General features: G+C 49.7%; 2 protein-coding genes across 3 annotated transcripts in view; one reads left to right on the top strand and one right to left on the bottom strand.

The window, feature by feature from the left end:
• The window catches only part of Fus (epithelial splicing regulatory protein fusilli), a 129662-nt gene extending 106303 nt beyond the window's left edge, over positions 1–23359 (bottom strand). For both annotated transcript variants that reach the window (XM_077687008.1, XM_077687007.1), the window contains exon 1: positions 22885–23359. In XM_077687008.1, the coding sequence (XP_077543134.1) occupies positions 22885–23013 (129 nt within the window). In that variant the 5' untranslated portion in view covers positions 23014–23359. The remainder of the gene's footprint in view (positions 1–22884) is intronic.
• Positions 23197–23996, top strand: part of LOC144161500 (uncharacterized) — a 90210-nt gene continuing 89410 nt past the window's right edge. The window contains exon 1 of the mRNA XM_077692167.1: positions 23197–23397. Within this exon, the coding sequence (XP_077548293.1) occupies positions 23197–23397 (201 nt within the window). The remainder of the gene's footprint in view (positions 23398–23996) is intronic.

A 23996-nucleotide genomic window follows, 5' to 3' on the forward strand; every position in this document is an offset into this window, starting at 1 on the left:
TCGGGACAAGTTTTTAAATATCGTTTTTCATTTCGCATACAGACAAAACTATGTTGCCTCGCTACTGTTGCCTCGCTACCTAAAAATTCCGATTTATAAAGTTCTAGGGCGTTATCAGCAAAACCACTTCTGGTTAAGGTGCTTTAAGTGATGCCCTTTCATTTTGGATAGAGAATATATGCTCTTCCAAAATCGGTTGTCTGCCCCTTTAAAGTTACCACGTTCCATTGCTCCAAGTCGGGTGCCTCGATGCCAGCGCCGCCGTACGATGGGGACGCGCGTGAACCGAGGCACCCTACTGTAACGTTTATAGAACCACGTTGTCCTACTCCACGAGCGTTCCAAGCGGAACGTGAAACCTATTTAGAGGAGCCTTTTGTTTCTGTTGCCGTTTATTTTTTTAAATGCCGCCAGGAGCTTTAGAGCGGGCGACAGCAGGCAACGGTTTTCTGCAGTTGATTTTATATTTTATTTGCTAAAGCAGAAACCAAGCATCCATTATTTTTTTAACAAAGAAACACTGCCAATATTACTTATGTACTGATTTGCTGCCTTATATTTGCCTAATGTCCTCTTCTTGTTCAACAATGTTGACAGGTATGAACACTGACACCGGACTTAGGGCTGTGTGCATATAAGACCATTGCGCAGCTTCTGTATCACTTTGGCCGGGTGGCTGAATCGAGTCACATACAGACAGACAGACAGACAGACAGACAGACAGACAGACAGACAGACAGACCAAAATGTCTGCGTTTAAGTAGCCTAAGAAAGACTATCGTCTTAAAAGAACGCGCCCATGCACTCCGCGCAGATTGTTTACCAGCGAAGCTGTAACGTGTGGCCGGTGTTTACCCGTGTGTTTCGCTCCAACATCGGATGCGCCGTTCCCACTCGCCAGTGTCGATAGATGCGAGAGGGTCTACGTCGTTTGTAAGCCCTGCCAGTCCCTCTCCCCTTAATTCAAACTCCTGTCCAACCTGCTTTGTTTTTTTTTTTTTCGCGCACGCGCAAAGGGTTACGCCGGTGGACTTCTCTGTGCGCACGGGCCCGCCGGATTTTCCTTTCGCCCAGCCATATAAAGCTTCGCTTTAAAATGTCTTTCCTGGACTGCGCTTGTGTATATTGGTGAAGCCGACTTTAAATGGTCTCGGTCCATGCCAGAGGAGCTTACGCATTCATCCGACCATTCCCACAAGATGGTTTCTGCAATTTGTTGTACACTATATTTGTACTGTTTTGTTTTTAAGTGCGAGGCATGTCTTGGTGAACCCGCCACGTCCTTCCCCCGCTAGTATTTTTTTTTCTTGCCATCAGTTTTATGACACCGCTTTTTACGGTCGGCATCGTAATGCCTATTTATTTTCGCTCTCGTGTTCTGCCGGCCAGGGGAAACGAGCGGCGGTGAGTGGAGCCAGTATTTCCTGTAGTTTGTGTGATATCCAGACCTTCGAATTCCCTTTACATCGCTTCTCTTAACGGAAAGGCAAACCGATGCGACCCGGCTGAGGCAATCATTTCTGAAAGCAGCAATGCGTGCAAACCGGATAGGCAAGTACCCTCAGAGTCGCGCTGCTGGCGCTGTAATCGTCGGCCCGTGAAGGGTACAGCAAGTGCGTGCGATGGGGGAAGGAAAGTAGACTTAACTCTCGATCTAACCGACCTACCTTAAACCCATGTTACGTCCTGTAGTTAGAAGCAATAAGCAGCAATACTTTGTTGAACAAGCCTCCATAAGAAAAGCGGCCGCCGCGGCCGGGATTCGAACCCGTATTTTGTTGAACTCATAGAATAGCCTGTTGACGCAGTATCTGGGCGTGCTCATAAGAGAACTGGGGCTCCGAAAGGTATACAGTCGTACAATGTGCTATACAATTGCTAGTCGGAACACGTAGACTTAACTTCGCGTGAAAAACGATCCCCCAATAAAGTTAAACGCCCACAATATCATTCACTTCGTTTCGCACAATCATTCATACCGCGCACCATTGTTGAGTGGAATGACTTGCCAGCAGATGTTGCCACCGAAAAAGATTCTAATAAATTCTTGCAGCTCTTGCACACTACGGTCACTAACTAGAATTTTTTTTTCTGTAGTTTTTACCTCTAGCATAAATTGTGGCAGTAGCTTGCATACGTTGCTCTTGCTGCCGGCTATTTCTGCATACGCTGCCACTTGTTATGTTCTCTGTTCTTTGTTTTTGCGTTATATTGTTTTCTTTTTCAGCCAATATTATGGGCGCAATAGTGTCAAGCAAATTCTTGAGGTCTTGCGAGCCATGTTCCCAATTTATCTGATTGTTTAACGATTGTACAACGCGGTATGGCTGTAGGTTGTATTTATTGTTTCTTCCCGTCGTTGCGACTAATTACTGGTTATAATGCGTTTTGTATTTTTGTTAGTATTTTTGTATAATGTTGTCTTGCCCCCCTCCCCCCTATGTAATACCCTCGCCTAGAGGGCCTTTAGGGGTACACTGAATGAATGAATGAATGAACTCGATGATTTGATTGATTGATTGTTGGGTTTAACGCGCCGACGCAGCGCAGGCGATGAGGCGCGCCGTAGTGGAGGGCTCCGGATTAATTTTGACCACCTGGGGATCTTTAACGTGCGCCGAAATCTCGTACATACGGGCGTTTTTTTGCTTTTCGCCTCCATAATAAAAGCGGCCGCCGCGGCCGGGATTCGAACCCGTATTTTGTTGAACTCATAGAATAGCCTGTGGACGCAGTATCTGGGCGTGCTCATAAGAGAACTGGGGCTCCGAAAGGTATACAGTCGTACAATGTGCTATATACAATTGCTAGTCGGAACACGTAGACTTAACTTCGCGTGAAAAACGATCCCCCAATAAGGCACGCTGTCAGCCAGGTTGAAAACGCAAAAGGAACACAACGAGGACTCGGGGATGGAAAAAAAGCCCCCCCCCCCCCCCCCCCCCCCACAAGTGCTGTCCTCTCTTTGTCGTTTCCATCGTTCCGTTACTTGAACATTTTGCAACGACACCTCAAGGCAAATTCCCATTCATTAACAAGCTTCTGAGGGATTTTTTTAGTTTCCTGAAGGTTCTTCTCAACAACAAATTTAACACTGGTGGTACCTGGCTGAGATATCAAATACATAATTAGATGCTTTTTTTTTTCGCAGTTTCCTTATATATACAGCGTATATTGTGCTTTATTTATCGCTACAGTTTTTCCCGCTCTTTTCACAGTTGTACCCACGTACAGTCATGGACAAATAAAACGCGAACAAGAAAATATGAACCAGAACACACAAATAGCGCGATTTCTTCCCGTGCAAGCGAAATTGTCGCGTGAATTTATTACAATAAGAAAGACTGAAAATGTGTCTTCTGAAATGTACCACTCGCGAGCCGTTACTTTCTGTCTACTTTCCATAGTCTTTGATTTTGCGTGTTCTGGTTCATATTTTCGTGTTCGCGTTTCTATGTCCATGACTCTACCAAGCGATTCTCCCGATGCCGGTAAATTTTTTTAAAACTTCAAACTGCAACAGAAGCGGTCCAGCCGAGCGGATGACGGGACTGCTCATGCACACCTTCACTCGTCCACTCTTTCAGGCCACTGTATACGCAGCATTGCTGCAGTGCGTGCGCGCATGCGCGTACGCACGCACGCAGGCATTATTATGCCCGTTTCAGCGACGCACACATAGCATAGATCAATTACAGTTGTCACTGTAGTTTGCTTGACTAACATTTTCTCAATATCTTTTAAACGCGTCGCCCGTTGCGTTCTATCGTGAACTGAAGCTCGTTTCAAACGAGTACGAGTCCGGTTGGTTGCTCCGCTGCGGAACTATATTGTACCCTGAGAAAGAACCCGACAAATTTCGAGCCTCTCTCCCGTGGGAAGGGAACATTTGACGCTCTGACGCGCACACGTTTCGAGGGAATGGCAACCGCCTGTCAAAGTGCCATGGACGATCGCGCCCTGTTAAGCGGCGCGTTTGGCATGTGTCACAGCGTCTGGCATCGTTTTGTAGCAGCGAAAGCAGCGAATCTCGCGTTTTACAACTGGAAGCAGGATTACTGCTCTGCCGAGAAGCCAACCGCACACTTGTACGTGCACGTTTTGAGTCGAGGTTCCTCGCCTCCGTACCACTCGTGGCCGAACATGATTTCAGCGATTCGCTGATCTTAGTTAACTATATTGCTGCAGTGTCAATGAAACACTTTGTTAGTGGCTGCCGAGTCTACCTCAACCACTTTGCCTTATGGCTGCACCTGTTATTGTGGTTGCATGAGTAAAAAAAGTATATGTGTATGTATGTGGGCATAAAAGGAGGGAGAGAGGAGTGACGATTGACTGCAGCTCCCACTGCCAGTACAGTCATGCACACATGAAATTCAACCTCATAGATATTAACCACAACACACAAATTACGCCATCTGTATTCATTCCAGTCGAATTATAGGGTGGAACACGACTTTCAAAATAGCTCCTAAACACTCAATTAGACTTCCGTGAGTCACAATCTTCGTAAGTCTATAGTTAATATTTCCGAGATCTTTTTTCGCTTGTCGTTCACTATACGCAACTAACTCAGCGGGTAGGTGCAGGCATACCGTATAATAACCCTATGGCGTTACACGCGTGCGACCATTGCTGATATGCTGGCTTCAGTAAAGTGTGTGTTTCGCGGCTGATACGTGCCAAATTGGCAGTTATTGCCACAATCAGGAGCCCAACCAAGGCACAAGAAAATTGTGGTTTAGTCGACTGCCCTCGCGCAGTTTTGCTTGGCGGAGGGCAGAAGCGAAAAGCGAGATAAAAAGTTGGCCCTCCCCTAAGGCAACCCAAAACTAATGTACAAAAAACGTAAAACACACTTGAGCGATGTCTCTTTAATTTATGTAAAAGCTAGACAAACCGCCACGCGTAATTACATAAAAATATGAGAATAGCAAGCCTTTCATTCCCCGTTTGTTACAGGGGAGGCTGGAAATGTCCAACTTTCGAACTAGCAACGTCCAGCTGGCGACGGCACATGGTATGCGACGATTTATGAAGGGCAGAACCGTGTAAAAAACAACGCAGTAACCACAGCGACCACAGGTTACCCAGGCATGTCCTGCAGGTTGTACTGAAACGCAGGCAACAAATGCGACAGCTGCATATGTGCTCGCACACTCATAGGTAATTAATAGCTATGAATGCCGATCGTTCTGGATGACATGCGTATGGTTAGAAAGTAACGGTTTGATCGGGATTACTATATAATGGCGGTGGCCGGGTACCAAATGTTTGGCGCTATGTGAAGAGTGATTCCATGATTAGACTGTCTTAGGTATTACAGTGAATTAGGTCTAGAAAAAACTGATTCAAGGGGGAACTGGTGCGACTGCGCGGCAAAAACTGCGGAAAATCAAGTAGACGATTATTCAAGTAGTCAAAATATTCTTTATTCACATTAGAAATATTGAATTATCAAGCATCTGCAGGTATCATCAACACGTTGAAAGCTCAGCTGAGGGCCTGTCAAGTTATATTTGACCAGAATACAGACACCGAAAAGTACCTCAGGCTGAGTTGTTTTGTGCTAAAATGGGGGTTACATTAAGCAAAATGGCTGCACTGTGATCCGTTAGCGCTTTCATTTTTGTATCTTCGTCATATAATGGAAAGGTTGTAAAGGATAGGCTACGAAGCGATGTATTTTTAGTTCAGCAAAAAAAAATATATATATTTGATGTAGGACTCAGCATATCCAAAGGGTGATGCTTTGCTGGGGTTAAAATTAAAAATTACTCAGAAACCACGGTATTATTCAGAAACATTGCAAAAGTAGATTGAAATGTCATTTTCGGCCTAACAAAAAATTGCCATACCTCTATTGTATCGTGACAAAAATTAATTTTTCTTTTTTCTTAACACCCTCTTTTTTTTTTCAGAAGCGAGGGAAATTACCCGTCATCTGGAAACAATAGTCTAAGGCACAGAACCGCCGAGTTCTAACCATTTCTTGGCAGGCTCGTGGTTCGAAAGTTTCGAAACGAGCATGAGATCTGCGACATTTATCCTCAGAATCACGGACCAATGCTCCCTCCTCCGCCGGAGGACCGCAGCTCGTACTGGAGTGGCTGAATATCTCTCTCCCCGCATAAGTGTCGGAGGAGTCAGCTGGGGCCGTCAGGGTGCTCGTTGCCACTATCGCATTGCGTATAAGATGTCCGTCGTCAGGTTTTTCCGCGCTCAGTGGGTGGCGGGCGTGTGAAAAGCCAACCGCGAGCCGTCTCTGCCTGCCGCTGCGCTCAGTGGGCGGCGGGAAAATCGAAACTCGATCGATCGCGTCGGCCGCACTGGCTCCGATTGCGCCGCGCGCAGGAAGCGCCTCCTCCGGCAGAATGAGAACGCCAATGCGCAGGCGCTTGTTCTCTTGTTGCCACCAATAGACTTCTTCCTGCCGATTGCCGAGTCTAATTCGGTTATTAGTACATCAAGAGGAAAGAAAACGGCGGGGTTGTTGACAAGAACAGATCAAATGCGGCTCGCTCCAAACCGCAGCTGTTTCGCGCGCCAAATGTTAGAACGAAACGAAGGCAGCGCTTTCTCCTTTTTTCTTTTGTGTGTCCATATTTCTGCACCTCTCCTGTGCTATCTCTCCAAAACAAACCTCCAGCTGCTGCGCATTGGGGCGATCTCAGAGCACCAACTGTGGCCACACAAAGGCTGCTCCCACGTTCTGTCCACTTTTTCTCCCTAGATTTTGTGACTCGAGCGTCACGGCTCTGCGGTTCAAGAGAATGTCGCTTTCACCCCCCCCGTTGTCGGAGCGGCGCTGGCTACCATACCTAAGCGTAGGATACGCTCCCATACACATCATCATCATCATCATCATCATCATCATCATCACCACCACCACCACCAGCCTATCTACGCCCACTGCAGGGCAAAGGCATCTCCCCTTAATCTCCAATTACCCCGGTCCTGTGTTAACTGCGACCAATTTATTCCCGCAAACTTCTTGATCTCATCTGCCCATCTAGCTTTCTGCCGCCACCTGCAACGCTTGCCTTCTCTAGGGATCCACTCTGTTACCCTTAATGACCAGCGGTTATCTTGCCTTCGCATTACATGCCCTGCCCACGTCCATTTCTTCTTCTTAATTTCTACTAATATGTCCTTAACAAGCGTTTGTTCCATGACCCACTCCGCTCTCTTCTGGTCCCTTAATGTTACTTACACCTATCATCTTCCGCTCTATCGCCCACTGAGTTGTTCTCAATTTAAGTTGAACCCTCTTAGTGAGCCTCCATACATATAAATATACCTGAAAGTGGACGGTAATGCAGTCGCCCCGTAGCTGAACTGGCATAGCGTCCGACGCGATCCAACTTTGGTCTACATTTTCTTTGTAATCCTGAGTTCCAATTCCAATTCCAATTTTCACTTTCCAATTCCAAAATTCCAATTTTCGCAATAAAAAGAGACGAGCTACTTTCCCAACGCCCTCTTCTAGACGTTCTTGACTGCTGGCGTTTCTGTGTTCGTTCAACGAGACCGTCATTCCCAATTTCGGTCTTTACTCTGTTCGACCCTCTATTTGGCGCTTTTAACCGATTTTTTCGTCGTACGGGAAGTGAATTCCAGGCAGTTCGAACACGCATAGCTTTGCGTGAGTCGTAAACATCGTTCACAGTAAACAGATTTGAGCTCAAAAAATAATAAAGGGACAGACTGACCAAACTGCGTGAAAATATTTTCGCAGCGGCAAGTAAGACGCACGCGCACGTGAAGCTCGCAGGTCCAGAGCCTCTTTCAAAATCTGGGGCATATGTCTGCAATGCTATATTTTTTTCAACAACAAACAGGTGAAAACGCAATGATGTAATAGAACGGACGAATGGTTAGCGCAACTGGTCTGGTTTTGCCGCGACCGCATTACAGCCCAACTTAAACAACTCCTCCAAAAAAATTGGCCGCGTATCTGCTCCTTTCGTTGCAAATGTCGACAAAAGACGATAGCCTTTATCGACTTTTGACAAGTAAGAACCCCCCTTCGCTTTCCCGCTCACCTCTCATGTTGTTCCTCTTGCGTTGCGCTCCTCCCAAGGTCGCCAAAGGTTTGCTTAAATCATTTTAAATTTGCCGCGTTCCACTGCTCCAGGCCGGGTGTCTCGATGCCAACGCTGCCGTACGGCCAAGACGCGCGTGAATCGAGGAGCCCTACTTCAACGTTTATAGAACCGCGTTTCCCTACTCCACGTGCGTTGCAAACAGAACGTGGAACCTATCTAGTGGTACCTTTTGTAACTGTTGCCGGTTGATTCCTTAAAATGCCGCAAGAAGCTATAGTGGCGCGGGCGACAGCAGGCGACGGCGGAGTGATTTTTTTTTTCTGCAGTTGATGGAGTATTTTTTTCGCAAAAATCAAGCATTTATGACTTTTTATAAAAGAACACTGAAAATATCACTTCTGTATTAATTTGTTGTCATATATTTGCGTAATGCCTGGTTCTTCTTCAACAATGTTGACAAGTATGAACATTACACCGGACTTAGACGGGTAGATTTAGTTGTGACAATATAAGACTATTGCGCCGGCATTGTTTTACTTTGGCTTTGGCCGGGTGGCTGAATCGAGTCACAGACAGACAGACGGACGGATGGACGGACGGACGGACGGACGGACGGACAGACAGACAGACAGACAGGCAGACAGACAGACAGACAGACACATGCAGACAGACCAAAATTTCTGGGTTTAAGTAGCCCAAGAAAGACTATCGTCTTTAAAAATAAGCAGAATACGAAATTGCAATACTGGTGACTCGTAGTGTCAACCACAACTGAGCGCGTACAACTAAGAACGGCCACGTGCCCTCGTTCTTGGGGGTGTTCGACGGAACCCGTGCAGTCTTTGTGACCCGTTGCATGTTCTTATAGCCGTCCACAACTATTACGCGCTGAATATTTGCTTACAATAGAAATAACGACCACCATGGCCGCCAACGGTGACCCTGCCCCTTTCAAACGTATAATGCGCAGGTTCATCCCTTGTAGATTAATCTCGAAATATTAGGCGCTACAGGCCTGGATGCATATTTAGAAGACAGGGGATGCACTACGTGGGTGTGCATTGGGGGGGCCGGGGGGGGGGGGGGGTGATTTCGGCCACTCTTCTTTTTTTTTTTTCTCTCTTCACCAGAGGTGTGCCTTATAATTCCAGGACTTGATCAAAGGACATGAATGATTAGTACCCTTGACCACAGGTAGCATAACCCTGTGTTCACGGTCGGAGTGTTACGAATATTAAAGTTAACTCCTCATTTTTCTTCGAGAAGCAGCGTCGTGTCCCCTTGGGTTATTTCAGAACCATTTTGTTCGACGTGCGTACAGCTGCGGGTTAAACGGTTTTCTGCACCAAGACGCCTCTTGCAGTGCATTTTTCGCTCTTTCCCGCCATTAATCTGGAGCGGTTAGCTTTCCAACAGTTCGCGACTAAATAAACGCATAAACAGTTTTCGTGCACGCATATTTTTCTCTAGTACATTGCGCACACGTGCAGACGCCGCTAGACTTAATCGGAACACGGGAGCATTCCTGTCAGCTCAGTTCCCTGATAATAACGTTCTGCCGATGACGGCTTTAAACGACGCAATAAGCACGGCTTAATTGTTTTAAAGGCGATAGTCTTTCTTGGGCTCCTTAAACCCAGAAATTTTGGTCTGTCTGTATGTCTGTCCGTCTGTCTGTCTGTGACTCGATTTAGCCACCCGGCCAAAGTAAAACAACGCCTGCGCAATAAGTCTTATATAGTCACAGCTAAATGTGTCCGTCTAAGTCAGGTGTAATGTTCATACTTGTCAACATTGTTGAAGAAGAACAAGACATTACGCATATATAAGACAACAAATTAATACAGAAGTGATATTTGCAGCGTTCCTTTATAAAAAATCGTACATGTTTGATTTTGGCGAGATTAAATACTTCATCAACGGAAGAAAAAAATATCACTCCGCCGTCGCCTGCTGTCGCCCGCGCCATATAGCTTCTGGCGGCATTTGAAGAAATCAAGTGGCAAGAGTTACGAAAGGTTCCACTAGATAGGTTCCACGTTCTGCTGGGAACGCACGTGGACTATGGAAACGCGGTTCTATGAACGTTGAAGTAGGGCGCGTCGATTCACACGCGTTTTCGCCGTACGGCAGCGTTGGCATCGAGACACCCGGTTTAGAGCAGTGGAACGCGGCAAATTTAAAATGATTTAAGCAAACCTTTGGCGTCTTTACCTTGGGAGGAGCGCGACGCAAGAGGAACAACATGAGAGGTGAGTGGGAAAGCGAAGGGAGGCATTTATTTGACAAAAGTCGATAAAGACTATCGTCTTGACGACATTTGCAACGAAAGGAGCAGTACGCGGCCAATTTTTTAAATTGACATTTACTTAAAATAAAGGGGGCGAAGATAATCATGAAGTGACTACGTGTTAATTCTGGCGGCTACCACCCCTCGTGCTTTCGGAACGCCTGTCCGTGATACGCCTGCATGGTACGCAAGGCATGTTACGCATGTTGCGGAACGCATGTTACGGAAAGAAAGTAAACCGAACCAAGTGCGCCTAGGTATATACGCCGTTATATTCGTACCGCCTCTTATTTGATTGATAATAAGACAGCATATGGTGACAGGTGATGTGTGCATACACGCACGCAAGCACGCACTCACTCACCTGCAATCCGCTCTCGTAGAGAGAGGGATTATAAAGAGGCACAGAGGCGTATCACCCTCTACCGCTGTCTCTTATGGAGGGGAGGGTCCCTGTCATCAGCAAGATCCTTGCATGTGTGAGGATCGTGGCGTACGTGCGCACGGATGGACGGATAACTTTGCGGCGAGTGATCCGTATTTTGAGCGAGAACGGCGGCGTCCGCGTCGGCGTCGGTAACGACGAGATCGCTCCTAGACCACGTGGCTTTTAAGCGTTCCATAACGCGATACGTTCCATAGCACGCACTTCAACTCTGCAGTAGCGAAAGGTGGCCAATCACGCCAGTACTCCGCAGGGTGAAGTAAGGGAGCGAAACAACGTAGCCAAGCGAGCGAACAGACAGGCAGCGAAATCCACCATGGTCGTCAACTCTGCACATACACGGAGGCAGGAGCGAGCAGCGGTGCATTGCGTAGGAGACAGATCGAAGCCATTCGAAAGCGCGAGGCTGGAGCGGATCGCCAAATAAATCGTCTCAAGCGGAAAGAAGACGAAGCCCTTCGAGAACCTGGGGCGGAAGCAAAACGTCTCAGGCGTTCAAAGGGACATTTTGCTTTCACATTCACAACCCTTAAGAAGTGCTTAGATGTCCTCGAACCTTTTTTTTAGTTAAATTTCCGAAAATGTGTACGTGATCAAACTGCAAAAAGTGTGCACGTGATTCACAAACCAGTACGAGTGATTACTTGATTGGCTTCAGATCCGGCTTTTCTCATCAAACAAAGGAGCAGGAGTTGTCTAGCAGCACGCCCCTTTTCTCGCGTTTATCGAAAAGCACGGGCCCTGGAACGATTCCAGTATCACATTGGATCAGGAGCCGTTTCGCTTTCACAGGCACCGCCGCCGCCGCCTGCTTTTAAAGCGAAGCTTTATATGCCTCACTGACGGCGACGTTGCCCCAAAACGCAGTGCAGGAAAGCCAATTTTCTCTGAAAATGATGATGATCGTGGGTGAAGTGAAAGACGGTTGAAACGCGAAGCTTTCTCTGGTCGAAGGCCAGCGTCTTCGAAGTCCAAAGACCAAGTCCAAAATTGAAATACTTACGCGCAAAACGAACTGCAGGAAAAGTCAACTTACACAATAGGTTTCCACAAAGGCACATCAAGCGCCTCAAGAAAAAAAATCCCGGGCCCTCTCCACTGACGTGAAACCTGGGGAGGGGCGAAGCATGCAGTGTATAAGTGCATTCTCGGCGCCTTAGCGTTTTTGCCCACGGAGATGAAACCGTTGGGGGGTAGAGGTATGCAGCTTTGCTGTAAGTCTTGTGTATTTGAAGGCCGTTCGAAAACGAGGGCCCCCGTGCGTTCTTATAGTGCGAGTTTTTCCCGCGGAGATGAAACGTTCCAGCGCGAGGCGTTGAAAAACGAGTCTCCCGGTGTTTTAGTACCGTGACTACATGATACTACGCCGATATGAGACGCCGCCAGCCCAAGCCCCTAAGGAGCTTAGCCCCTAAAACGCTTCCTGTGGTCGGAATCGAACATTGGTCCCTCGCGTTATGAAGCCGACGTCTATCCGATTGCACCATTCCGACACGGTCGAAGCAGCTTCGATTTTACGCTTCAGCTTTGACTCAGGTTGCATGAAAGAAAGCTTCGCGTTTTAAACATCTTTTTCAGAAAAGGTTTGATTTTTCGCTTTAGGGCCAATTACTATTGCACTAAAAACTGCGGCGGTGAGTGATACTTGAAGAACTGTGGAAGGCCTGTTTCCGGAGTCTGCATTTTGCTCGTCGAATTTTTCTGTTTTGGTCGATGACGAAAACTTCGTTGGGTAGCGTTCGTGCCCCCCCCTCTCCCTCCTCCCTTTCCGACCCCCCCCCCCCTTTTTTTTTTTTTTGCGGCGCTACCAAAAGCCTGCAGGTCAGATGATTTGGTACTCGCAACGTCGAAAAACGGCCACCCATAAATTCCGGGCTACACAGCCGCATGCAAGACATCGATGCACAAGTAGACTGAATAACCGAGCCGGATAAACTAAAGAAAGCAGTGACGAGCGGTGCTAGATCTGTCACACTATTCCGACATTTGTGCGGACGCAGAAGTACTACTATGTGTTGGGGACACCCAAAGAGAGAGAGAAAAAGATGCCACAGGTGCGAGTGCCTTGAACGGCTGAAACGTCACAACGGCCTGCTGTCCAGGGATCGAAACAATGCGCTCCTCCGCTGACGCCGGCGGCCGGCGCATGCGGCCCCTCCGGGCACCAGACGCGCACGCCGAGGCAACGCAAGAACAATTGCGCGGCGACGCTTTGTGTGGCGCGCAGTGCGATCCATCGGCGGTTCTCCGGGCGGCCTCGGAGTAATGCTATAATAGTCGATCCCTTCCGCCTTGGGCCCGACGTGACGCCACGGCGCGTCACGGTGCCTGAAGTCACGCGAAAGGGCACCGGGAAGCGCTGCTACGCCACACATCAGCTGACCCCACCTGGGTTCGAGAGTGTAGCCGCTTCCGGCCACCTTTTTGGATTCGGGCTGTTAGCTTGGACACGCTCCTCTGAACCGTGGAGGACGCGCGGTCGTTCAACGCGCTCGGGGCTCGGAACAAAGGGCCGCCGGTTCGCGCAGCACTAAGCGCGCTGGCCGGACTTTTCTGTGCACTCCCAGCAAGGAACTGGGCTCAGTACGTCGCTGACTTGAGCCACGAGCGCCTTGCCAGAGGAAAGTCTGGCGAATCGGGCAACGCCGTAGCTGGAAGGTGAAGATGGTGTCGTCGTTGATGCGCAGCTCATCCGAATATAGCAGCCATGGCGGATTGTCGCAAAAAGCGCACCGGCAGCATGAGGGTATGAAAGCTTCACTGGTAAGCTGACTTCCTCCGCAGCGTAAATGTCCCGCATTTGAGACTCTAGCGCTGCAGTCGAGCGAGTCATGGCAAACACTGCGCGCTAGTTAGGCCCCTCATCCCGTCAGACGAGGAACGGGCTTTGCCATTCCCATGACAGTTGTCCTGGAATGAACAAATGTCGACCTTCCACATTCCTGGCGATGAACTCGAGGCCCCAAATATTTGTTGTAGGTGCCAGGCTAAGCACGAAATTTCCTTATATGGTTTCCCCAAATTTGGGAGACGGATGAATTAGCTTTCACTTAAAGCCTCGCCAGGTCTCCCGAAGCTTTCGCGCGTTAACCGGGCGACGGACGTTGCCCAGTCGGGAACTGGCGGCGTCCCCCGGAGCGACCGAGCCCGCCCACGTCCTGGCGGAGCAGCCTCCTCGGCGAGCGAGGTGGCCGCTCTGGAGGCGCGACTGCGGAAGCAGGCGCGTCAATGAACCCGGCCGTGCCGCGCCGCTGGGGCGTGATCGCGCACTGCGGAGAGAGAGGAAAGTTCGGCAGTCACGGCTCTGCTCCTCGCACAGTGCGCGACGCGCGCCGGACGGCCGACCCCGCGCATGCGCACCTGTGCAGCCTGTGGTCGGGAGACGAACGGCTGGACCTGAGGGCTCCGCACGACACAGGACTCCCATGCAAGGATTTTGGCACACTGCCTCACGCATACATTTGGAGAAGGTGTCAAACTACTGCTGAAAATTTGGTTTCACAGCTACCATCTACAAAGGATTTTGTACACTCCTTGCGAGGACGTTCATGTTTATCGAAACTGCTTTATTAACCTCTCCGGAAGCGTGGAATAAGCAGTAAAGTGACCATGACATGGTTCGACGAGGGTTAACTCGCCGACCTGAGTTAGCTCGATGGGGATAGCAGTGTAGCTCCATAGACGTACATTCAGAACCGCGAAGATTGTATAAATTCGGATGGTTTAAATTACTGGAACGGTTTCAGACCCCTTCCCCCCCTTTTCCACAGTTCTCAAGTACGTACACCTTGGGCCTTCAAGCACCATACTCGAACTTCCTCTACATAAAACAACGAAGGGCAAAATAACCCACGCCATATGTTAAACTATAAACAAATATAGCTGCCGTGCATTGTGAATATTTGGGCCGGTTTCCTCAAACGACTTAGCATCGGGAGCCTTAATTTGAGACCAAGTTTCAATAGGGACGAAGCGTCCTATAGGAAGAGCCTGGGTGTCTAGTGCGGCTTGGTACAGGGGACAGGGGCGCATAACGAGCAGCTAGCCATACGGAGATTGTGCTTTGAGGGGAAGCCTTTCGTAGGAACATCGAGTGGCTTTCCTGATGGAGGCGAAATGCAAAAACGCCCATCTGTTCGACATTTCGGCGCACGTTAAAGAACCCCAGGTGGCCAAAATTAATCCGGAGCCCTCCGCTACGGTGCGCCTCATAACCGGTGTAGTTTCGGTGGGTTAAACCCGGTAATCAATTAATCAAAGAAGCATCGAGTGACGTGCGGCAAGAACAGAACAGGCGTCAGACGTCCCCGTTCTGGTTCCAGACGACGGTCAGACCTCACCGGACGTCTCTCGATCTCGCCGCGCAAAGCCTGGGCTGACGCGGGGGCCACGCACCTTGTAGGCAAGCCTTCGTCTAGAATCTACACGTGGTGCAACCATGGCGACGCATTCCACTGTGTTTATTTCGGGGAAAATAATTACGCGGTTCCTCCGTTCCCTATGGGACGATGTGTATACACGTCGTAATGGTCGAGCGTGTACGGTTTCGTGCTAATACAAGCGTTTTCGCAAGCGTACAAGAAATGTAAAAAAAAAAGAAAGGCATCTTGACCGGAGGACGGGCCTCTCAGCTTTGTCTTCCTTCTAATCTGTACTTAAAAACAATGGCCGCTTGGGTAACAGAAGCACGCAATTCTGAAAGCCCGTCACATTTTCCCATGCTTTTCTCTTCACACATGCAGCGAGCAGAGTGTGCCGACGCGGGCAACTAGACCGGTGGACGCGGTGTTCCAACCTGCAAGCGAATAATTCGTTCGTTCTACTGGGCCGGCGTTTGGGGGCGCCAGGTATGGCCCGGGGTTTGTGTTCTGATAAACGTGACAGCGCCAGCCTTCCATTATGCCGCCTTCCTTCCCTTCGAGTTCAGTGTGTTGCGCGTGCGGCGTTTCTCGGCCTCGACAGCGCTTCCGGCACCGGACGTCATCTGGCGCTGCTCCACTGGCCCAGGCGCAGCGCGGCCTGCACTGCAGGTACCTCGCCACGACCGGCCCCGCGCACTGCCCGCGATACGCTGCAGTCGCGGCAGACGGCCGGCCGGGCGGCCCCCGCCGCGCGATGCCCTCGAGACGCTGTCACCCCGAGTGACGGAGACCCGTCTACGATCACGCGAGAAGCCCGCGCTCGCTGCTGCTGCTGCTGCGACTATACGCGTGAATATTAAGCGCGTGTGACCAACGGCGGAATATATGTGCGCATCATTCTTGGAGCGTCAGCGACGCCGCTGGAGAGAGGCGCGACATCGGTAAACGAAACCCGTTCCGTTATTCGTGTGGTTGCAGCAACGCTGTGCCGCTCTCACGCGCATTCCGCACTACTAGTTTCCGCACACGCCTGCGTTGGAATCGAAAGCTGTAACTCTATCGTGTCACCATTTCATGTCATTATCGCCTGTACAAGGTGTTCTAAGCTCCAATTAATTCCACTCAGACCGCGGCAACGTTCCACAAAACTATGGGATTAGAACCTGAACCAAGTGCACACTTACTGAGGGCCCAGTGTTGCGAGCAATATAGTAGCATTATGAACTATTCTCTTGCCACGATTTCGTTTCTCCCAAACCTATACCGCTAGTCTAGCTCCTTCGGTGTTTCCCTCTTCCGTGCCGACAGTTTTCCCCCCGTACTACGGCCTTCTGAATATACATCATGAGTCCGGTAAAAAAATCAAAATATATTGTCGTTGTAGAGTTAAAGTGAACCTAGAAAAGTGTGCGCATACTCACACCATGAGGTGAAAATTTTGTTGTTCATTGTTTTGTAGCAATACGGTATTATTTCGACAGACGGTAGTAGGGAAGGCCACCAAAAACGTATTTCGCTTCCGTTTGCGTGCAGCGAGTTGTTCTGGCTAAGAAAGTTTCGTTTTCAGATTTTCAGAGATGTACATTTTACGACATCACAATATAAATATAAGTAAACACACACACACACACACACACACACACACACACACACACACACGCACACACGCACACACGCACGACAGCCGGCTACGTTAGCACTGTAGATTGGAACTGGCCGCTTATGTTCAGTGTTTTTCCGCATCGCTGTAAATTACTTCCGGGAAGCTTCTTCTTTCTACAACATTACATTTTTCTGGTAAGTAAATAAAATGAACTTGCTTAGCCCGTTTTAGCTAAAAATATTTGAAACCATCATCATCATAGAAAAATAACGACAGCGAGCTATCAACTATCGAGGCCAGGACTGGTCCTTGAAATCATGCGCACCCCCCGTGTAATTGGCAGCCTGCTCACTGCACCGTAACACCGAGCATACGTTGAAGGCGTTCTGTCCAACGCGACCGCTGCTTGTTTATCGCCATGCAGCGCAAATATCGTTGTACTGCGCTCCCATTGCACACATGGAAGTCGTCGCTTGTCTGCCTGATCAGAGTGGGAAGTTGCAATGCGGATGGTCACACTATGGCAGAAATATATATTTGTCAACACAAATGGCACACATCAGCCGATGCAGGCGCTTAGAGATGCACTAAAATCGTTCCCAAACTCGCCCGACAATTTTCTTTATTTTATTGGAATGCCCTGCAATTCCAGCGAACATCACATGTTAAGAGATTGAAAAACGTTAATAGTAAAAAGAAATTCTCTAAAAACAAAATGCGACTCTTGGAAAAGTTAGTTTCCTGATTATTATAATAACAAAGTCTTTGGGTTGACATCATCGCGCAGAACGGGGAGTATTTTTTTTTTTGTTCCTTTGGCGTTTTTCACCCGCTACGATTCTTATCGAAATTGGCGCGGTCGTTCACCGCGCACCTCCTGTGGACTGCCCAACAATTTAAGTGGATCGGCATTCTGCTTTTAAGCGCCCATGACATGATTGCGGTATGTTCCCGCTTAACTTCACGTGCATTTTCTACCGAAGGCAGCCTAGCCATGTACGGTAAGATTAACAGTGACGACAGCGCTTAAATATGCTTACTATACTTCCCATCCTTTTTAATCTACGTTCCATCCCTTGCGTTCTTTGATTCACTCAGGTGTGGTAGCATCGAAGAGAGAAATTGCGTCTGTGTCGTGGTGGCCAGCCGTTAACCACCCGATGTCATCTCCAGGCACCGTCGTCATCCGCGACAGGTGTCAGGTTACAGACTCTTTTTTCTCTAGATGGAATGGATGAGGAGAGGTCAAGGACGATCTTTCTCACCACTTCTCATTTGCCCTCCTAAGTGTAATTCCTCTTCCGCATTGCCTCTCCTCCTCCATATCTGCGGACGGTGCCCAACAAAGTTCCGGAGTCCTACCGCAGTCGGAAGGAACTTCTTGAAAATTCGTTCAATCTTCCTTTTTCTTTTTTTTTTTTTTTTGCAACTTGTGCACTGGTAAAACTGCGTGCGAGAGCGGACGTGGGTGGGACAGTTTGGCCGTGAAGCTAGAGACCGTCAACCCTCTCTCGTCACCTCGGCAGAGCCTGGAGCAACACACTTCGCCACGTGGGCCTCAGTGGATGTCACCTCTAAGAGCCTGAAAAAAAAACCTGCGGTGAATGGTTGGGGGTGAGGTGGCGGATGCCCTCAGACGCCCCCACACGTAATCTGTCCGCAATACACTCGACTGACCAATGACGCCTACTAACGAAGAACAACCAATGGAGGAACTATGGGGCGAAGCGTACAATTTGATTAAAAACCCGACACGATATGGGCTGCGGCATAGAGAAGTACAGAAAACCATGCTCCCAACGCCCAGCACCACATGCGCAGTCAAATAGAGTGCTGCGCCTAGTCATTCGCCAATCCTATTCGTTTTTCGCAGTCACTGGTTGTTCCGGTGCACTGTGGCGGAGCTGACTTGCGGACTACTGAAGTGTCTACAGGGCGCTGCAATTAGTGAACGCATGTTGAGATGTTGAGAATGAACATAAGGACCGACTATTGTAACATTTAAGCGAAAAAATGTGTCACCGGGGGGGAGGGGGGGGGGATGAAGACTTACTAGTTTTAGCATAAAACCCTCGATCGTGTATGAACACATTATACCAGGGGCAATCATCTGGCGCCGTTGTAGTCAGATGTGATGGACCCTGCACATGAACGGATGGGCATCACGGAGTTCCTAAAGAACCAACCAAGCAGGCATGCCCTGTCCGAGTGCCCAGTCCCTTCAGGACCGCCAGGAACATCCCAAAAAGAGAATATTGCATCAAGCATCAAGAAACGCAATGGATTGTTTGAAACGTGCGGTAAATTCAGTATAAAGAAGAACAACCTGCAAACTGTGCGTACGCTCACAAAAAGTAATTTCCGATAGAAGAGATTGAATAAACGTTTCTAAGAGCACGTTTACATCCAGCCCCTAATTGACACTTGACCTTTTTCTGCGCTTGTTTGAGTATTCGGTAACAGCGTGACGAAATCGAAAATATCCCGAGGCCAAACGTTCACGTGTGCCTGCGCAGCTATACAAGTAAGGTGGGCACTTGGTGCAAGAGTGAAAGCCTGTAGACTGCTAATCACGGTGGTCCGATCCCGATGATGACTAGATTCAAACGCGTCGCAAATGTACCGAAATGTACCGATGGAAAGTCGACCACTGAAGATGGTTACAGCACGTGTCCATAGGACTCTATATAGCCATGGGAGATATGTTGAGAGGTTAAAACCACATTCCCAATATTCATAATGCCCTTCCCACCTCGTCCTCGAACCGTGCAGGGTCAAACTTCCCGACCGTTTTCTATGAACTCCACGGAACACCGTTATAAATAAAATTTCAGCTACATACAAAATTTATTTGTATGTAGCATACGAAATTTCTTTTAAGCAAAGAAAACCGCATGCAAATTTATTTTAAGCATACATAAAAAAAACGCAGCTTGCACGCAATCTCCTCGCAGTAAGGCTAACTTGGGTGTTTTGGGGGGAATGCGCCAATAGGTAGCGACCCCGTTGCCGTTTCGTGTTCACGGAGGTGCAAGAGGCGTTTAAGTTCGAAGTCCGCTCCTTCTCGCGTTCATGTCCAGAACTTCTCATATTAGTCCCGGAGCAAAATTTGTTTTTTTGAAGCTCAATGGATCACTGCGAGTGAACTCACTCATACCTGATTACTTAGCCCCGAGTACTCGTAGAACAAACGCAGTCTCGGGTACCCCAGAAGTTTTCTGCGCACAGATATTGCTGATACATTCGCTCCCTTAGTCGAGTCCCAGCAACATTGAACCACGGATAAAGCTTTTCATATGCTTTTTTTTAAGATTTCGCATCACGCAAGGAAATGGCTTGAAAGCTCGAACGTTCCCAAAAATCGTAGAAATTATGCTTCTCATCGCGCCATAAATGGCGTCGCCATGTTTTAACTACACGTGGCATCTCTTCCAACCACGTGCGCTGATAGGGGGTACAGTAATTAAATAGAAAAAAGATTAAGCCGCACGCTCAGATTCCCGAGTTTGAGGTTTTTACAGACGGCAAGTGCACGTGGGGCAGAACAAATCCTAACAGACTACTAACTAACAGTAAAGCGCCCCTCCCCTCCCCAATACGATCATGTTCACCCTTTCGAATGCCCTGACAGAAAAACAGCAGTAAAGTCGCCCAAACAGCGAAATGCTCTTTGTTTTATATTCATGGAGTACTCGCGCCAGTATTGCAAATGTGCAGCGCTTTACGGCTAGCCTTCGGCACGAGGGGCCAGCCGGAAGTATAACGGCACGGACACGCCGTCCTAGGAAAAGTTCGCTTCACTGCAACGAGTAGAAATTTTTCTTCTGCCGATGTGTCGAAGCCCCTGTTTAGCGAACGGTGCGGTCCGACTGTTTAGCAGACTTACTACACGCAGGTGGCGTCGGAGGTAAGCATTATTGAACTGTGTCTTTTGTTTGCGATCGCGCAACAAAATTACCCTAGGTCATCATTGAGACGAAGCTAGGACGGTGAATGTATTATTTCGCTATAGGGGTTAGAAAAGCATCTTACAATAGAGAGCGGCCGACGGCGCCTTTATGAAGACTGAATGTTCGTACCACTCATTTCAACGTTTATGAGACTTTCTGCGGCCGCCGCCATAGAAGCCCTGGTAGCACGCACATTTCTTTAAAAGAACGTGTATACTTTTAGCAACAACATAGATCGTTCGTGTTACACACCTAAGCAGGCCTGACCGCAGTGAGAGAAAGTGGTTGGAAACCATCGAACAAAAGAAGAGCGATAACGGCGCGGGGAGCTTTTTTCTCCTGCCCCGTTATTATTGGACTTATCGGGGAGAGCACGCTTCAGCTTATCACCTCGAGGACGCGATAGGGGCCGTTCGCTCGGGGGCTTCGCGTCCCGTTTTCGAGCTCAGCCCCGTCAGCCGCTGGCTTTCGCTCCGGCTCGCATATGAAAAGCCCGCGCAGAGCGCCTTACTGAATGGACGTGTAAGAGCGCGCAGCCGCTGGAAAACTTAAATGCAGTACTGTTTCGTTCTTTCCTTCATTTGCCTGAAAGTCGACACAGTAATGTCGCAGTCAGTGAAATAATTCAAACCTGAAATTTTGGGTTTCGCACTCCGAGGTTGCACCGCCCGCCGCTATGAGGCGTGTTGTAGTGGAGTATTGTGGGGTGCCTGGAAGCGGAAGCGCTGGCATCGAGGGGCCCTAGAGGATTGCGAATTAATTTATAACACCTGGGGATCTTTATGTTCGCCGAAAGCTCAACACACAAGCTTTTAGAATTGTGCCTGCATTAGAAAAACGCCCTCCGTGGATGGGATCGAATCCGCGTCCTCGTGCTCTGCATCACAACGCCTTAGCCACTGAGGTACCGCGGTGAGTTCGGTGCAATAGTTAGTGCGTCTAATAAATTTTTATTATTCCACCAAGTGGAGATGTCCGAAACGGGTGCTTGCGTGAGGGCTAGCTGCATGGTTAGCAAGCATCACACGCCGTCTAAGCGGAAAGTACTTGCACACACACAATTCCGACACCACCTCTGAAACGACCACAAACTCCCTGCTCCCCTAATACTGCGTAACATTGAAAGGCCAATCTCAGAAGCATCAAAACACTTCTATTTCTTTGTTTACCCAAATCGATTAAATATATTTAGCTCATTGCTTAGATGAAATACAGCAACCCTCCCCCCCCCCCCCTCGTTGTTGATTTTAATCTAGATAAAAAAAAACTTGAACCTTTTATTTGAATCCAACGGCCGGATGAAGATTTGAACCATAACCGCTGATGAGTTTATGCCAATAGGTTAAATGTTACCGTAGGCAGAACAAAATTTGCAACCGTGCAGATTTTTCAGCGACTCTGGTTAAAGGAACGGTACTTCGTTATAAAAATTGGTAGTACCCCCCTCTCCTTCCCTCTGGCGCCCTCAATCCGCCAAACTAGGAATTCCGGATGAAGACCCGTTCTTGAGGGCTGTGCATCCCGGAACGCCAAGAGGAGACGCCACGAAAGCTGTATTGAAAGGTCATTTCTCATCGCCGTTTGGAGGGATATGGCGTTAAGCACAACAACAATTTAGAGGAAGAGAAGGACATTTGCGCGGTCTGTAAAGGGCGCACGTGTCGTCGCTAGGAGAGCACAAATCGAGAGGCTTCGGGAGGAGAGAGGCGGGCCAAGTGCAATGAGACGCGCAGTGTTCCTGCATGAGATCGACGTGGCGCCGCGCACATGTTGAGGCCACCTGCGGTGCATGACTCGCGCCGTAAATAAAGAGGACGGAGAATGTGCAACATCCGTGCCACGTTTTCTGCGCAATGGGCAGAATATGCTCGGCTGAAAACTGCGAAGCCCGGCTCGCTGTACTTGGCGGTGCAAGGAGCGTTTGTGCGGAACACGGATACAACGAACGACGCTCCTGAGCTACGGCCGTGGAACGTTGTTCGCTGTGCGGCAGACGCAGCGCTAGGTTCCCTAGAACAGCCAGGTGGAACAGAGTCTTGCGGTGCTCTGCCACTGGCTCCCTTGGCGGACGGAGGTTGCGAAAGAGAGTGTGCCACGTACAAAGTGTGCGCGTCCACGGAAGGTCCCCACCGGCAGGACCGTTCGCCGGCCCCCACGGGCGGGTTAGGCGGGCACACGTGGGCGTACCTTGTTGTTGGCCAGGTCGACGACCAGCCAGGAGAAGACGACCGTGTCCTGCTCGTCGCTGCCCAGCGCGTCGCCCTGCTGGCCAGCCGTGACCAGATGCACGACCACGACGAACCTCGTAGCGGCCATGTTGACTGCGGGTCGGAGCACCCCCTGGAGATCAGACGACGCGAGCGGCAGCGAGCATTGCTGTGGCGTCTCAGCAGCAGCGGCCCGGCGAGGGCCACGCGCTGGCCGGCATGGTGTCTGGGCGTCTGGCGGGGGTGTGCGTCGTGGCCCGGTGTTGGCGCCGCGTGCCCAGTGCTTGTCCCGATGTGCAGATGCAGCGTACCGGCGATGCAGGAAAAGTTAGCCCCCAAGGAAAGACCAAGCCCCGAAGCAAAACACCCGGCAAAAAGTCTAATAACCGCCACCACCACCAAGGAGACAACGCCAGCCCGCTGGAAGGACTGCGCCGCCTCTTCGCCGCGGGGGGCTGCGCCGGCGCTGCAGTCGAGGCGCCCCTTGCCACAGGTGAACAACACGGAGCGAGAGGCGCGCGATTGGAGGGTCGGCTACAGGTGTCTCTCCCCCACGCTCTGACGTCGCCGGCTGCTGCTGCAACAGGTGGAACCGGGCTTCGCCGCTCGCCGCGAGAGGAGGCGCGCGCGCGTCAAGAAAAACAAAAGAGCGTGAAAAAGAATACGGGCAGACAACGTGGCCTCTGCCGCGCTTTCCTCGCTTTGTCCCGCGCGTCCAGGGGCCCCGTTCGGCGGCGTCGGGCAGCGTCTTGCCACTGGCGTAACTTCCTCGCGCTGTCGTTTGCCTTGTTTCAGGGGCCGCTCCGTCGGAGAAGGCGGTTTCCTTCCGAGACGCGCTCTGACCTTTCCTGCTCGTATTCTCGGGGCGCGCCGAGCGCTTCCCAGCGGCACCACTTGTGGCCCCCGCCGGACGACCTTCTCATTTAAATTCTGCCCCTGCGCGTAGCCGGTACGCAGCTGGGTCGCGCCACCTCGCTTGCTCTCGTAACTGGTGACGATATACTCTGGCGAAAGCGCATCGGCCACTTTCCGCCGTCGGCCATTCGCGGATATGTTCAGTCAGCCACAGCTGGAGCTTTGTTGCAGCAGAGC

This window comes from Haemaphysalis longicornis, unplaced genomic scaffold, assembly GCF_048455015.1.
Source record: "Haemaphysalis longicornis isolate Haplotype H1 unplaced genomic scaffold, Haemaphysalis longicornis Haplotype H1 scaffold_1, whole genome shotgun sequence".
Classification (NCBI taxonomy): Eukaryota; Metazoa; Arthropoda; class Arachnida; order Ixodida; family Ixodidae; genus Haemaphysalis; species Haemaphysalis longicornis.